This window comes from Lepisma saccharinum, chromosome 8 (assembly GCF_977018435.1).
Source record: "Lepisma saccharinum chromosome 8, izLepSacc3.1, whole genome shotgun sequence".
NCBI lineage: Eukaryota > Metazoa > Arthropoda > Insecta > Zygentoma > Lepismatidae > Lepisma > Lepisma saccharinum.
In genome coordinates, this window is record NC_139236.1 from 43,585,521 (window position 1) to 43,603,633 (window position 18,113).

Sequence of the window (18,113 nt, forward strand, 5' to 3'; positions counted from 1 at the left end):
CTAAAATAATTATATTTACCCCAAGAAAACGGGGAGGGGGGTGAGTTCTTTCAAAGAGGAACCGTATTATATTATCGTTGTGAGCTTTACTTTCTGGGGATAACTATATGGTTTGAGTGCGCGAATAATATAATTTGGGGGGGACGGATGACATGATTTTGGGGGATTGCGCCATTGGCCTTGGAGGGGATGGGCACCCCTGATGTCACACACACTCACAGTGTTACACCCGGGTCTCCACAAACAAACCTTAGCTTGGTTGATTGATTTTGTTTATTTTACTTCGCTTTTCTGCAACTTTTAGCTAATCGCAAACATGAGGATGAGTGATGAAAGGACGCTCACAAAGAACACCCATTCCGGGATTCGAACCCAGGTCCCATCGCGTCGTAGCGTGCTGGTAGCATGCTGTTCTTAAGCACCCACCACCAATGCTGTGACGTAATTCGTTCCTAATCAGCCGTACGTTGGCCGTGTTGCTTTGGTGCTTGATTTTCTCGACGCAGGAAATTTCCCTCCACTCGAAGCTCCCTCTGGAGGGAGAAGTTTGCCAGCGCCACCGTTCGATGCTTCGTCCTCAGTTCAGATGGCGCACGTGCGGGAGTGAAGTGACCTCGTGCGTTCTGCGACCTCGGCTGGTCCCAGGATGTGTGACAGGTAGAAAGGACCAGGGACGCAAGTTTCGCGTGTGAGTGAGTGTGGGAAAGGTATATGCGTATACTCGTTTTCTCGGTGACATGACCTAATGTGACCCGGCATGGATTCCTCGAATTCGAGCGAAATCTCCTCCCCAAAACCATCCGGCCTCAACAGTCCGGCATCATCGAGCTTTACCAGGTAAGGTGCGAAGACTTTACCTGCGGAAAGGTAACCGTGTGCTAATTTGGGACAGGTAAAGAAACATGGCGCGTTGTTATGTGCAATTTTTTGGGGTTAGTTGCAGAAATGGTCGCCAGGAATGTTCGGCTTGTAGTCAAATTTGCAGTAATAAGATGTGTATTTCTCTTTCGTTGCACTAGCCCAATTTGGAGCCATTCTTCATACAGAAAACACGATAACGGTAGGAAGAGTATAGTGCATTTGTATTGCTGCCTAAAATGTCATTATCATGTACATTTTGATCTTTGCGAAGTGACCTTGAAATCGTGTCATTATCAGCTCAAAACACACTGTAGTATAGTAGGTCTCGTGAAGCTTTCGCTCGATCAATAGGACACAACAATTTCGTTACATTTTGAAGCAACCAGACAGTGCAAATTCACCGAATGTATTCAATTTAAATTGTAAGAAGTACGTGGAATAGACAGACACTCAATCTGAGTTATTCAGTTGGAAGTCTGTCATCCTCTAAGTTCGAACTTTATAACAATATCTTGTCACGATACGATTACGTACATAATCTGTAAAGAATAGTGTTGCAGTTTTATCAAAACAATTTGAAGTATTCTTTACGAGAAAAATCTGAACAGCCTCTCTTTAGGTCCTTGCTCACAAAACATGCTAGAGGTAATGTGAATGTTCGTCTGTTTTATTTTATTGTAAATCATAAGGTTGAAGAAACTTCGAGTTGCTACTGTGACAAACATGTAAAATACTAATTAATTTTATGCAGAAATATTATACGGTACGTTGTTGTGATCGACACGGGGTTGTGAATTATGGTTTCACAAGCATGATTAGTATCAGGTGAGCCTACTTATTTGACACAAACCAATCCTGAAAGTGTACATCCTCTGCAAGCAGCTTTACAAATGCTGCTGAAAGCGACACACCTATTTTCACCCTTCCCCTCATAAATTTGTTCCCTACAGCGTGGTGTGTCTTACATAAAAGCAATAGCTATTCTCAGTTTCACACTCTTGCCTTATCAGCGAGTTTCTTTTTAAAGGAACGTCTTTGAGCTCTTATGACTAGGGTTTGGATAGTTATGCACTAAAAAAAACGCAAAATATGCACTAAAAAATGTAAAATATGAACTATAAAAACTCGTTTTATTTATAAATGCTGTATATAACAAACTATGATGGATTACATGTCAGGCAATGAATATGCATTATTCTGAATGTTCATTCGCTACACAGATTTTTTTTTTAAAAAATTAATATGGTTCTGCGTTAAATGAAACACAATACATTACAGATCAAGATCATAATTGCATTTGATAACAACATGATGTCTCAAATTTTCGAACTTGAAACTCCTTCTGTTTTTAGCTAGAATAGCCTTATATTCAGAAAACACACATTCCATTTCGCAAGATACAAGTGGGCCTTCCCGATGGCGAAGAGGTAGCTTCGTCGCTTTGTAATCAAGGGGTCCCTGGTTCGATTCCTGGTGGAGGTACATAGTGGTTCAGATTCCACTTTAAACTGTAGGTCCAGTCCCGATTAGCCTTACTGTGCATAAAGTGGACTCAAAACACCAACTCAACATCATCAAGATACAAGTAGACTGTATTTTAGGGCAACAAAGTCAGACACATCAAATTCCAGATCATCCAAATGTTGTCCATTTGTATGCAAGAAAGACAGGGATAAGATAAAGAAAAGATAAGAAGCTAGAAGAAGAAAAATAATTACAGTATATGCTCGGTGTTGGTTGTAGGTACAAAAATATGCACATCAACAACTTATTTTCATACAAATATGAATTTTTAGTTAAAAATCCTTAAATATGCATTTGGATATGCAAAATGCATTATTGTCCGAGCCCTACTTATGACAATGTAGATAAAAATCTCACTCTTCGTAACACGCGTTCATTCTAGTTTCCCGTACTTTTGTTCTGATAATATTGTATAGATCTCGTATAGTTTATTCATGTGTTAGGGGCTCTTACATTCAGCAGTTTGTCCTGTTGCTTTTAATATGTGTTATAATAGAAACGAGGTGACAGAATACTTTCATCCTTCTCAATTTGCTTTTCAGGCTTTAGAATCTCGAGTCCCCCTCGGAGAATATACGTCCTTTCATATAAATATGCTTCAAATACTTCACGATTGTTTCAATTAGTATTATCATGGAATTATGAAACTGTGCGTGCGAATGAACTTCAATGCCGTTATGTTTTAACACATATTTAGATACTTACTTTCAAGATAAATTTCTCAAATTACAGAAAGTTTTGAAGACATCAGAGTTATTCTTTTAAGAGAAAATGTGTTACATAACTTCGGTGGGAGTGAAACATTGCCCAATTCCTGAGCTCACTCTCAACAGGGGAGTGAAATTATAGTTGATCTGAGTTGACTTTCTCTGATCCAACTTTCGTTAAGTGTAATGATATTTTGGTGGTTCGGCTCTCATTCCATTTTCTCTTTTTTGAGAATTTAAATTGATAATGTATTCAGAAAAAAAAACACCTCACTCGCTGCTTATTACTATTAAATTTATTCAATCTTGAATTCATAATAAGTTCATTCCTACTTCGATTAAAAACACAGCAGTTACACAGTTCACAAATTTGGTGTAAGTTAAATTTATCTTTACGTTATATGTAGCTAAGTAATTTTTTTAAAATAGCAAAACACTCGGATCGAGTTCATTTATGTTATTGATTAGCATTGAGTAGATGTTTCTGTGCAGTAATTTTAATTTTATTTATTTACGGCATTGTTTACATGGAGCAGTTAAGGATCTAATGCCGTCTCTTCCACTTAACTATTCATTACAGTATACATTATTTTTCTTTACTAATAATTACAAAAGTGAAAATTATTCATTGATTTGCTTTATTTTACTTCGCTTTTTGTGCCACTTTTGTCTAATTTGCGAAGATGGGGATGACTGATGATGTGATGAAACTGATGAATGGACACTCACAAACATCCATGCTCAAGCCGGGATTCAAACCCAGGACCCCTGGCGTCGTAGCGCGATGTGCTAACCACTCCGTCACAGGGTCCGGTTAAGATAAATTGAAAATAAGATAAAATCGATTTAGTAGCTTCTAAAAAATCCATAGGTATTTATTGGTTTCAGTTGTTGACTTGAAAGGAAAAGAAACGAACGAGTTGATCTAGAAGGTAGAAATCTCATCAAGTTGATATGTAACAGTTCTTTGAATTCTCAAAATTTCATATTTATAGCTCGAACGGTGTCGCACAATTGAAAGCGTAGAGACTGCTGATTTTCAATTGTTTGATCCATTCATACACAGACAGACGGGACAATCAAAATATAGTTTGTTTCGTTAAACTAGCATTTGCTATGTCTTCAATTGTATACAGATCTTTACAATTGCTAGCTTCCGAGGTATCGGTAGGTCAGTCATTGTGTTGGTTTATGTTGCCTTGAGCTATTAGTTGGTAGGTCTATCAGTCTATTAAGTTTTATCTTTATATATCTATTAGTTTCTGATTTGAGATGCCAATCTTTCACACACACAGGCGCACACGACTGCTCCAAGGGGCAGCAATTTCTTCAGCTTTTGTCGCTTCGTATCCTAAAATCCTAGCCCCCTCCCCAGATGAAATTGTAAATACACCACTGATTCATTCCCTAACTATTGCATTGTAGATGAGCTTTATTACAACAGCATTGATTTGTTTGTCAATTGCCTGTATACTTTTATTTAAAAAACTCATAAAGAAATCTGGCCCATACCCAGAGGAGGGGGACAAGGGGGCCATGGTCCCCCTTGGAGCTATGAAATATTTTAATGTGAACTTAAAAAACCTACGAAAACAACATTGACGATTTTTTAGATTTTGCACGAATTTGGGGGTTGTCATTGAATAATTTATGGAGAGAGACAGGTTCCAGGAGTCTGCAGTCTGCTATATTTAGTAATTTTAGTTCTATAACCATTGATGCAATTCTTTTTAGTTCCTGTCCCGACTTTTCGAAATGCATAAGCATAATTTAATTTTATAAATATTTTCTCTACATAGAATCCAAAATATTATCAGCTGCCATGTTAATTTAGAGCATAAAAATAATAATAACACTATTCACAGCTTAACACGATTAGCTATTTCTATATTATTTTACACAAAATATTTGCTTTTGCCTATGAAATTTATTGACTTTTAAAGCAGCAGAAATTTCGTGCGTTTACAGTTAACGTATTATATTTTCCTTTCGATGAGCTTCATCCTGTTATTATTTTGTTCCCATGATTTTCGTTTGATAATGTTGGAGTATCTAAGAGCCTAATAAACACCATTGAATGATTGCGAAATTAATGTGCTATCACCAAAAGTTATTCTGATATCTTAAAATTATTTACAAACTATTTCTTTATTTTTAAAGTGATTTAAACCGCTGATTTTATTTTAAAAACTTCGTTATTTAAACAACCCTGGTTGGTTATGTGATTCATATTAAGAAAAACAATCTTCGTAATTGAAAAAAGTTTTCATCGACTATCATTTAACGATTCCGCATTGGTTAAACCAAACTACGTGTTCATAATAACTGAGCTTGGGAGAAACTTGTTCCTCGCTACTTGTTCCTTATGGTAAAGGAAAGAAGTAAAGAAGTTTGTTTATCTCAAGTCCCACCTACAAAGCACTGTACGTTGTGCTTCAACCGCCATCAAACTTGGGACCTCTTGATCACAAGGCTACAGCATTACTTCTATGCCATCGTGAAGGTCCGTCCGTAAAAGAGGCGGTTTCTGTTCTTAAAGCTATCGCGGATTACCTCACTTAAAAGATCAATGAAATATTGGTTATAGATAAAATTTTGAATGATCAGATTGAAAATGAGAATTCAGAAGCTAATACAACGTGAACGTTGAAAGAATTCATGCTAAGACATAACTAACGAACTCTCTAGCCTTCTTAAACCCAAAGGTTTATGGCTGGAACAACACAAGTCTTCCATCTGTCCCTCTCCTGGGCAAGATCAATCCAATCTTTTCCATCCTTACCGATTTCCTTTAGGTCCATCTCAGCGTTATCCCTCCATCTTCATCTTGGGCTTCCTACAGATCTCTTACCATCAGGTTTCTCAACAAGAATCCTGTAAATTCTTCTTTACCCTTATAACACCATTAAGCCTTGTTTCCATGATAACCAAAAACTCAATAAGCTGACCAAGGCAAAATTAATTTTATTTTAAAACATAAACTATACGTTACGTTTCAACCTTCTAGCAAGGTCTTCAGACTCTGTACCAAATACAAATGAAATAAGGTACAAAACACAAAAAATACTCCCCTCCAGACACAAGATTATTAGAAAGTTGTTTATCTGGAACATTCCTTTCCAGATGTTCCCGCAGGTGGCCTTCTGCTGTCACCTGACAGCACCTGACTAAGCATTTTCTTTCATCTGGAACGTGGTTGGGATCCTTATCTCACGCTCTTTTTCCTTATTCTTTCTTTCTTCATTCCTCTTAATTCATCTCTCCTCCTTCGCTCTTGCCCTTTCTACTCTTTCTAACACCTTCTTCCATTCTTTGTTTAACTTCAGTCCCCCATTCCAGTTGATTGTGTCTTCTTTCCCTTTCTTCTCTATTTCCTTGGCCTCCTTCCATTTTCTCACTAGTACTGTCTTCTCCCTTTCTATGTAATGCCCTGTTTCTCTCGTGTGCTTAAATATCGCATTTCTCTCTCTCTTAAGTCGTATATCATCCCTATGTTCTTTCAACCTGTTTTTTTTTGTTTCTCCTATGTACAGACTCTGACATTCTTTACACTTCACTTCGTAAATAATCCCTTCCTCTTCTGTTTACCTTTTTCTTGTTTGCATTCTTCGCTACTCTTAAGATGCTTCGTACTCCCTTCCTGTAAGTTTTAATGCCCGCTTTGCTAAGCACTTTGTATATCTTTTCTGTGGTTTTCCCCATACTCCTTAAGCCATACCACCTCTCTTTTTCTTTCTCTTCTCCCCTGCCTCTTTTCTTCCATCTTCTGTTTATGTCCAGTCCATCCTCCTTCTCGTAGCCATTCTTTTCCAGTTATTTTCATAGGCTATTTACTTTGCCTTCTTTTTCACATTCTTTCGTTCATATTTTCTTCATTCTGTCCTCCATATTCTTTATAAAATTTATTTTTGTCACCTCACTTACATCACTTCTTTTGTGACAGAATACCCCTGCTGCACACTTCTTCTGATGCCAAGTGGTTTCAATTTCTTGTCTTTTGCAAATATGTCGAGCTGCCTGTTTGTTCCCTTTCATATTCCAAAACAATCGTCCACATATCTGCAAAACAGAATCATTTTGTCTCCTCCTTTTTCTACTACTTTCTTTTCCCATTCATTCATAACCAATTCAGCCAATGCTGGGCTTAGGCCAGGGCCTATATTCAGTCCTTCACTCATTAACATTACTTTTTCCCCTCATTTTACTGTAACTGTTATTCCAAATGGTTTCCAGCTCCTTCACTATCCTTTCACTGTCCCATTCTCCTGTAAATTCTTGTCCCATTCTCTTTCTAACAATGTCCAAAACGTTTCCCCTCTCATTCGTGCCACATGGCTTGCACACCTAATTCTTCTTGATTTAATTATTCAGAACATAGAGACTTGAATTGGAATAAGTTCTCTTTTATGATTAACCCACCATTCGTTTCTTCTTATCAGCGAAAATATAATATTTTTGTTGCTTTTTATAGTTTAAACAAAGATTAAACAGAAGTTTAGCATGATATTGTGTGTTTTTTGTTGCCATGTATATGAATTTTTGGAATGTCCTAAAAACTAAAACACTTTATATAAAACCCAATTTATCGAATTCAACTGAACGTTGTGCATGTTTTCTGAAATGAATGTTTATTACATACCGAAATTCTAAGAATTTGGCGTTGCGTTTACTCTGTAACCGCGATTTGTGCTGCATGGGTACTAGTCAGAACATTGGAGTATCCACAATTTATTTACTAATCAAATAATGCGGATAATTTATATGATAATAAATTGGGATATGATGTATTTCCGGAAGTTTTCTATTGTATTCCAATCGAGAGAACTAATAGGCATATTATTAACCTATTGGTATTTGACTCCTCAAAACTTTTAATGTTTTTTTCGCCAGAGATCATTTATAATTTACTCTTGCTGCAGTACTCTTGTAACAATGAGTACTGCAAAGCCTTCATCCAACTCTCTACGGCCGTACAGTGAGTGTAAAAAGTGTTTTTGGACACCATTGATGGTACGTAAACAGGGGATCCGCTCAATGTTGTGGGTGCAGATAGTCGAGTGGAATGAAAACCACATTATTCTACCTCATATATTTGTTTATCTGATACAACAGGAAAATACAAAATATAAAAATGAAACCATCTATAAACAATAATAACAAAAACATCACATATTTTGAACACAAAAAGTCTTTGGACACTTGCCATTCTTGTCCATATCTTCTGCAAAAAACACAAGCATTTAATATTTTGTTGGATTTCCTTTGGCTCGAATCACTGCCTGGAGCCTGTCTGGTACAGATTTTACCACATCTGCAGTAATCGGAGGTGAAATGGCGTTCCATTCTTCCTGCAATACTAATTTTAGATCGGATTTGTTGGATATGTTTATTTCTCTTATCTGTTTCTCTAATACACTCCGTAAATTTTCTATGGGGTTCAGATCTGGAGATTGAGGGGGATGTGAAGTTGTTTTGGGGTGTTATATAACAGCCACAATTTTGTATTAAGGGCGGTATGCATAGGATCGTTGTCCTGTTGAAACACGTAACCATTACCAAAGTTCATTTGAGCCGCACTAGCGCTCAAATTATTCTTCAATATATCAATGTACATGTACTGGTCCATCGTCCCCTCTATGAAATGCAACTTGCCGACCCCGGTAGCACTCGTACAACCCCATACTAAGAGTGAACCACCACCGTGTTTGACAGTTGGGATTTAGTTTCGCGGCTCCAACTCTGTATTTCTTTGCCGCCATACCATATGCCTACCATCCGACCCAAATAAGTTGAATTTGCTTTCGTCCGAAAAAATGACCTTGTTCCAGAAGTCTGCATCGTAATTGCGGTGGTATAAGTGTGTTTAACCTACGTCACAAACTGTTGCATTGTGGGATCGAGCAGCCATGATTGAGGCCGGTTCTTGTAAGGATACGAAATTCAAGCGGGCGGGCGGGCGGGAGATTTGACCCTTGTTTACAATGGTACATTGTGCAGTATTCGGTTGTTTAACAGAAACTCACGTTTATCCTCCAATTTTCAGAGAAAGAACATTAGGTGCGCTTCACGTCACGGAACTCGATAATTGTTGATTAGAAGATTGGCGAGAATAAATTGTGCCAACATTAATGAACAAAGCAAACATTACAGACTGTGGAGTGAACATTTCCTCTCACTCAGGTAAGTTCATATCACCTTCCTCTGTGACTTTTAGTACAAATGGATCAAGCCGGTGTGTTTAATCATACTTGCAAGTAGTGTTTCTTTATTTTTGTTTGGTAGAAAGGTGCTGTTACTTCCGATAAATTTGACGATAAAAATGATAACATTCAACGTTAAATTCATATTGATAATTTTACGTTTGTACTTGATTATTTATATTTCGTTATTTAACACAAACTGTTATTATTTTTTAGCCGATCCATGAGAAAAGGTGCCGGTAGTAGGCTTTGCGTACTGTCAATAAAAAAGAGCACTGCTTGATTAAAACATATTAATGACACATCAAAGTATCCCAAATTGATTGATTGATTTTACTACGCTGTTATGCCAGTTTTGGCTAATCGTGAAGACAAGGCTGAGTGATGATATGATGAAATTGATTAAGAGAAACTCACAAAGAAAACTCATGCTCAGGCCGGGATTCGAACCCGGGGACCCCTGGCATCGTAGCGCGCTGTTTTAACCACTACGCCACTGAGGCCAGCATATCCAAAATTGTTAAAGCAAGGAGTGAAATTGCTGTTTTTGAGCAACTCAACATTTTAAGTTACAGCGCTTGAACAACCTTTAAAGGGAAACAGAGAGGATAATGGCAGAGCCTTGAAAATATTAGTAAATCTGTACTGGATGTAAATATTTCAAGCAGAATCCGAACCACTAATAAATACGAAAACGAATTGATTCCAGGTAGCTGGGTCAAGTAATTAAACACACGTAAACTAGAGTTGGCCAAAGGTTTAGGCCCCTTTTCATTTCGTTATCGTCCAGTTCATATGGATCTACACGCAAAACTTCGCCTTTTCTTCATATATTTTTGTGTCGACTGCGCAAAGAGCTTGAACACAAAAAATTACCGCCATTTCCAGATGGCACAACATTGTCATTAATTGTACCTAGGTATGCAATGCTAACGAAATTTTACACAGTACTAACAAGAAACGTACAGTGGCGCAGGTATAACGAACGATACGTGCAAAGAGAATGGATCCCATTCTCCTACGTGGTGGGTATATCCTTGCAGACGACAAACAACTCGGCCGCAAACATGGCGGCGGTGCGAATTCTGACGTCACATGAAACCCACCTCGAGGCGTTTCTTTCTGTTTATTGCACTAACCCAAAATTTCTTCCTTGCCACGCGTCCATGGTAGGCATACGTTACGAACTGTACTGGAGGAAACTTGCTTACCTCGGTCTTGAAGGCTTGCAGCCAACGTCGGAGTCCTTTTTGATAGTTTGCAAAATAAACCGTTCGTCTTGCACAGAAAGCACTCTTGGTCGTCCACACCTCGGCTTATTTTCTACTGTTTTTCTTTCGCCAAAGCGATCTATGATCACGTGCACTGTTGATTTAGGAATTCCGGACAAGCGTGATATTTCCCTTAACGATTTGCACTGCTTGTGTGTAGCCGGATAACTTGCCGACGTTCACAAACGGTGAACTCTCTCCTTCCGGGACCCATGTTCACTATCGTGTTCAATGAGGCTACTGCTAGTACTGAGACTTCCGAACTGGTACCTGTGAGCCCAGAGGTTGAATGGGTCAGTGGCACGTGTATGGCAGTCCAGGTTTATTGATCGTGTTTCACAGAGGTCCTTTTTAATGTTTTTTACTAAGTGTCCAAAGACTTTCTGTGTTCATAATTTGTGGCATTTTTGTTATAATTGTTCATGGATTGTTTATGTTTTCTTATTTTTATTTTGTTGTTGTGCCAAGAAAGAAAGAATTTGAGGTAGAACCATTGCACTTTTATCCAGCTCACCTACCATCATCCACAATGCCAAGAGGATCCATTATTAACGTAACTACAGCAGTGTCCAAACACTTTTTACACTCACTGTATATTGTAATGCAAAGTCAGTACTGTTACAACTTTCCAAGTTGTTGTCAACATTATCTTTCAGATTCTGAGAGAACAAAGTTCATTGTGATTGATTTTGATTTAGTTCGTTTTACGTCGCTTTCCTGACTCCTTTGGCTAAAAGCGACGATGGGGATGAAGGGACAATCATAAACATAACCTACATGGACGACATCACGAGCACCGCAGGGGTGTACGCGTCTAGTTCGTTACACGGCATGGTGCCACATCGACTCGTCTACCTCGTTGATTTTGTGTCAAGTAGTGTATTTGGTGTTTGCACTACGTTCTGGAGCGGTGTATTGTCACGTGGTGCGTGGTCACTAATCAAATGAACGTTTAAAGCAGCAGACAAGACATTTGTTGAATCTTCTGACCTTGAACACCGATATTCGTCTACTTGGTTGAACGTAATTTCTTTGCATCAGCCTGACATATAATAATAATAAAAATAATAATCTTTATTCATCCGTAGTCCCATTTTTCATGGGTATGGATCAGGGTTTCGGAGCGGAGCGGATCAACGCTCCGACTGTTGCCCACGCTCCGGAGCGAGGAGCGAGATTCTAAGAAATGGTTCGCTCCGCTCCGGAGCGGAGCAGCGAGAATCGAAAAATTTCTCGCTCCGCTCCGGAGCGAGGAGCGAAATTTTAGAAAATGGTTCACTCCGCTCCGGAGCGGAGCGCTACCTTGACACGCTCCGCTCCGGATCGGAGCAGAGGAAGTTGGAAAATTTCTCGCTCCGCTCCGGAGCGAGGAGCGAAATTTTAGAAAATGGTTCACTCCGCTCCGGATCGGAGCGCTACCTTGACACGCTCCGCTCCGGATCGGAGCAGAGGAAGTTGGAAAATTTCTCGCTCCGCTCCGGAGCGAGGAGCGAAATTTTATAGAATGGTTCACTCCGCTCCGGAGCGGAGCGATACCTTGTGACGCTCCGCTCCGGAGCGAGATTATAAGAACTTGCCTACTCCGCTCCGGAGCGCTCCGAGGTTGGATAATACGAGTGTATACAGAAAACTAACGATCAAGGGTTCCGAGTACATTAGTAATTTTGTTTGTGGAATTTGTACGTCATTTGAACATCGCCTGTTATTGTTGTTATAAAACTGATTATTAGTAAAGCTAACGCCACGGAAACAGTCCAGTCAAGATCACGTCACTCACCTACAGTGTTGCCAATAAGCAAGGAATAATCCTTACACAATACACCAGGGAAGGCACAATCAACCGCATACGTACAACGCGCAATGTGTCAACTGTGAAGCGTAGAAGAAGTGAGGAAAACCTGGAGAACCAGGGGTGTGTAGGAGGCAAGGAGAAGCTTTCATCTTCACTGAACTGTTTTCGTGAAGAGAGCGATATTATTATTATTATTATTACTATTTTCATTATCACTTTTACTACTCTACTACTACTTCTGGGGACAATATATTTCAATAGCAGGTGTGCCACCTGTGGTTTTATAAGTTGAGAGAATGGAACTCTCATTTCCTGCCACCAGGGATCGCGACTGAAACTCATTTCCGTTCGACTTCTGGTTCGGGCTAAGCACTTCGGCATATCGGCCCGACGTTACAGTCCACACCGTGGGAGAAGCGAGTTATTCCGGAATATTGGTTCGAGTAACATTGGTCAAACTACTGCAGAGAATCCATTTGACCTTCCGAACGCCAGGAGCACGCAGAGGAAAGACGAAACAACGTGTACAGAGGAAGATGACAGGCAGACAGGTGTCCATGCAAAACAAAACACTCGCTGGTGCATGATTGCCATATCTAACTTTTTTTGCACTGGTTATGATGATACTTTGAATGTAGCGAAAGGGAAAAGTTTAAAGTAATTGGGAATTCAGGTTGCTAATTTTCACTGTATGTTTGTTCCGGCATAACTCTCGAACGCCTGGAGCGATTTCAATCAAACTTGGAACACTTATCACTTGCAATCTCGAAAGAAATACTGTGTAAGACATGTCTGGCACCCCTAGGGGTGAGGGTGGGAAGGGTTGACATGTAAAACGACCGATATTAGTGTGGAATTTAGTTTTCGGGATCGCTAAGATGAATAGTGACACTCCCAATGCCGTTCAATTTATTTATTCTTGCTCTTGGAGGTGGAACTAAAAGTATTGTTCATAAGTTGTTGTTAAATTTATATTATAGTGAATTTGTAAAATATATTTCTTTATAATTTGTATACTGTACTTATACTTTTAAATACCTGTAAACAAAATTAGTTACATTTTACGCTATAGTTAGAATTCATTAAACACCTGGCAACGCCGGGTAATGAGCTATTGAAGATATAAAGTAAATGTTGTTTGTATACTTGTATACAGCCGAGCAGGGAAATTTAAATAGTATGAAATACAGGGTTGTCATATCGATTTTTTTCCCAATTTTAAAGGCATGAGGGTAATACAAGAATGTTATTTTGGCTGTATAGAGAGATCTGTACAGGTAAGTTACTCATTTGCAACAAGTTGATGTTCATGCAAATACGACACCACAAGGGCGCCTGCAGGATTTTTCTCGGAGGGGGCAGTGTTATAGACACTTTTATTATTATTATTATTAATGCTATTACTTTTGTTATTGTTATTATTTTATTATGATTACCGCTTTTACTTTATTATTATTATTATTACTACTACTACTACTACTTATGTTTTTTAAATTACATACATTTGAAATTTCCATATTCTGTATATCTGCATATAATGTATATAACTGAACACTTAACATCAATTCTTGCAGGACAAAAAGCTGTTTTGTATAGTTAAATCAGTGTAAAATAAACTGTTAGCTTAAATGTAACCCTACTTCAAATAATAAAAATAATAATAATTTCTGTAACTTGTGTCCTGTAAGTCACACAAAACAATATATCGTATAACACCGCTTCTACGGTGCTGGGATCGTAGCTGGGTGGCGTTAGCTCATCACTACTCGCTTATGCTTAATGTTCATCTGGAGAGGTAAAGAAGGTAAAAAAAAAAAAAAAAAAAAAAAAGTAAAGTGTTCCCCTGTGCATAGCACCACGCCATGAAGGCGTATAGGGGGTGTGGGGGTAACGCCCCACACTTTCTTGATCCGGTCGTGACTGGGGGTGATGGGATCAGCATCACGCCCCTGACCGCCTTTACCCCCCAGGGTTTCCCCCAGGTACCCATGGTATTCGACGCTGGGTGTGCGCCGGGGCCGTTTCCACCGTTAGAAAAGTTCCCGGATTTGAACCGGCCGGGGATTGAACCCGGGACCTGGAGAGGTACCTACATAAATGTTATTCTACGTATACAGGTCGTAAATGAATGGCGACACACACAAATTGGGTTTTATGATATTTAAGAGTGAACCGGCAGGGGCATAATTAGAGAAAGGGAATTAGTTACCTGTATCGTCCTAAAATAATTGATTAGCCCTGTCCTCTCAATGTTCTTCCTTTCCAAGACAAGCACCGAATCTTTTTTCCTCTCACCTCCGATCTCCTTCCATCTCTCTCTCTCTCCCCTACTTCCTGTTTACAACTCATGATACTGGAAATGTATAATGCTGTCGTAAACGCATTCTTTGTATATCCTGCCTTCTACGAAGGCCAGGGTAGATCTGGAATGTGAGGTACACTACAATATTTTGTTGTAAAATATCGCTATAATTGCATTATTCGAATTTCATTAACTATTTCCAGAAATCTCAGGGGGGAATTTCTCCCCAGCAGGCGCCCTTGATTCACTATTGAGATGTATTTTGAAGTATAAATCTGCATACAAGCGTTTGAATGCCAGCGTATTATTTCAATTGCCAAAAAATTGAATAGATTGTAATTAATCTCTAAGTAATTTTAAAACAATCACATTTGATAATTATAATATAGAAAAGCATCTAAAGGGTAAATTAGGTAGCTAAAATTCAGAAACACAAAATTATATTCTATTTCTCATCTTAAATTATTTTAAACATAGAAAAGCTATTTATACCAAAGAAACACAATTTTATCTTTTGCCAAAAGAAAAGCATTAACAACAATTGGTAATACTTAGTTTCACAGTTTTTGCGATTAACTTTGTCCATTGAATAAGTAATACTGACGTACAACCATGATATCGTCTAGAATGTTATCATGTAGACGAGATCGCAGGTAAGATAGAACAAATCTCACACTTGAGAACAAACGTTCCACACTGACTTGCGTTGTTGGAAGAGCGTGAACGACGTTTGTTAACATATATAGTTCGGGGTATTCATATTTAAGATTCTGCCACACTGTTAGAAGATTGCTGTTCTTGTCTTCTCGGCGCCTCTGAAGGAAAGAAGTGAGCTGCAGATTTATATCCATTTGAGTAGCCGCACTGGCAGACTTCTTACGCTTCTTTCCCTTCTCCAAACGGAGCAACTCTCGTTCTAGGTCATCATTTTCCGAGCCTGTATCACTTTCATCATTATTGGGGCATGCATCTTGATCAGAAACTGGCTGGATAAAACACTTCATTGTTTTCCAAAGAAGTGTTAAGTGTTCCTTTGCACGGTGTTTTTGTTCTTCTGTTAGCAAAATATTGAATCTCCCATCTAGGAGCAGTGATGCGCCGAAACAGTCGGGGCTGAAAAGATTATGTGACCGCTTTTCCATGGCAAGATAAAGTTGTCGTGCAATACATGTATTAAGTTTTCGCACAGCTAATTCGCATCTCTTCCAGATGGCGTAGCAGTCTCCTGGAACCATTTGTTCGGCCTGTATACTGACAGCTCCAATTTTTACAGGTTCCAGTGATTTGTAAATTTCTTCTAAATTTGTCCACTCTTGTTCAGACAGGTGCAAAGATTTGTTACTTGCAGTCAGGTCCTCACAAAACTGCTTTGCAGCAATAAGGTCTCCGACCATGTCATGCGTAGATCCCCATCTTGTAATGCAGTCAATACGTGGTTTAGATATATTGAACGATTTAAGCAACTTACTTATATTCTGTGCCCTAAGCGCCTTCACAACATTGCGTGCTTTTATTACCAAGAATTTCGACGGTTCTTGTCGCAAAACATCACTTACAGCAAGTTGGAGTGTATGTGCAGCACATCTCATTCCACTTAATATAGAATTATGTGGACTTTGATTAGTTGATGCCAGGTCGGAAATAAGTGTTTTACCATCAATTATTTCTACATCTACGTTCTCGCTCGGACCGTCGCTGGATTCTTCATAGTCAGGTTCTCCCCCATCGGAGAGGTCTAACTGTATACACTTAAGCAGAGACGCAGTCTTTATCATGTTGCTGGCGTTGTCTGTTGTAACAGAATACACTTGATTTAATGTGATTCCATAATCAGAAAGAATATTCAATATTTCTTCTTTAAGGTTTTCGCTACTATGCTGTGAAAACAACTCTCGCACAGCTAGTGTACGCAAGCAAATTTTTCCATTATCAATATACTGAATGTTTACTCTTAAAATTGATCTGTCTAATCTTGTCGCTGTATCTACTTTAACACACACCATCCTGTTATTCACTTCCTGTGATATGAGTTGTTTTATTTCATCTGCTTTACCTTTTACCATTTCACGAATGTTCTCATTGTTGAGAGAAATACCCATTGCATCACAAATTGGATTCAAAATCTTTCTGAATCCCCTATCTTTGAAACAATGGAAAGGTCTTCCGTCAACAGTCACCATTTCGATGCAGCCATCCAAAATCTCTCTTTTATGAAACAAAACAGTTATTGTTTCGTCTTGTTTCCTTCCTTTCCTGGCAAGATTGGTGTTGCTCGAAGAAGAGGCAAGTCCATTGAACTTATCAATTTTGAGCTTCGACAACTGCTGTGTCTCTGTCGCATGAAATCTCATTACATGTCGTTCCAAATTGCTGGCCACTCTACCCTGGAAGGAAAGATAATAACAGTATGATAAGTTATTTCATTACTTTTTAGATTAAAGTCTACTAAAGATGAAACATGCAAAACCACGAAACAAAGTAGATCCATAAAAATTATCGGGAACAATTTAATCTTAGACCTCCCATCAGATCAAACCATTACTCCGTCTTGAAAAAGGAACGGATTTGTATGTACCAAAAAAGTGATAGAAATGTATATATATATTTCGTTATTTTTATTCAAAACATTGAATTAAATATGGACTTGCAATTGTGAAAAATTGCAACTTCCTTTAAGTAAGCGACTCGCATGTCTAAATGAAATGCATAGGCTTAGGCTACATGGCATTTATTGTAATGCAAAATACAAATACAAAATGTATATTATTTGCTACCAAAAACAATGGATTTCCAAACTTTCCCTTAAGTGCTCAAACGATAATCTCCCCCTGTTGTCCCGAAAGATATTCAGAATCTCACAATGTAATGGGAATACCGTATTTCATCGCATAATCGTCACAGATTTTGTACAGTTTCTTTTCTTTTGGAAAAATGTGCAGTGCGACCATTATGTAAAGCTTTTTTATATAAAAAATTAAATGTGATGTAATTAGTAGTTAAACTGTCTTTGATACAAGATAAGGATGCACGGAATACTCGTGAATGTACGTTAAAATTGAATAGTTTAAGTCGACCACATAATTTCTTCGTGATAGTTTAGCGAACATTTTACCAGTCTGAAAAACGTTAACACATAATTTTTTTTATTGATTTGTACATTATAGGCACAATATTAGGCTTTGCAAAATTGTCTAGGGTGTTTCGAATTACCGACTTACAAAATTTAATCTGTGTCGGAAGATTCTGCGCAGCTATCAACAGTTTTGTTATCTGAATCGCCGATGCGACGATTACCGCAGTGAAAAATTATAAACAAATTTTTGGACTGAGAAAACAAGGTGCCATGATTATGCGATGAAATATGGTATATTTAAAATATTCAGTGGAGTTGACCGCGAAATCTTGAGCTTGCAATCTCTATTGACAAGAATGTAACAGGACAGGCGCACAGTTTAT

The 18,113-nt window shown here is 38.4% G+C and overlaps 1 protein-coding gene across 1 annotated transcript in view; it reads left to right on the forward strand.

The window, feature by feature from the left end:
- Positions 1 to 601: 601 nt before the first annotated feature.
- Eip78C (Ecdysone-induced protein 78C) overlaps positions 602 to 18,113 on the forward strand; it is a 398,272-nt gene continuing 380,760 nt past the window's right edge. The window contains exon 1 of the mRNA XM_083126570.1: positions 602 to 837. Coding sequence (XP_082982696.1) covers positions 758 to 837 — 80 coding nt within the window. The 5' untranslated portion in view covers positions 602 to 757. The remainder of the gene's footprint in view (positions 838 to 18,113) is intronic.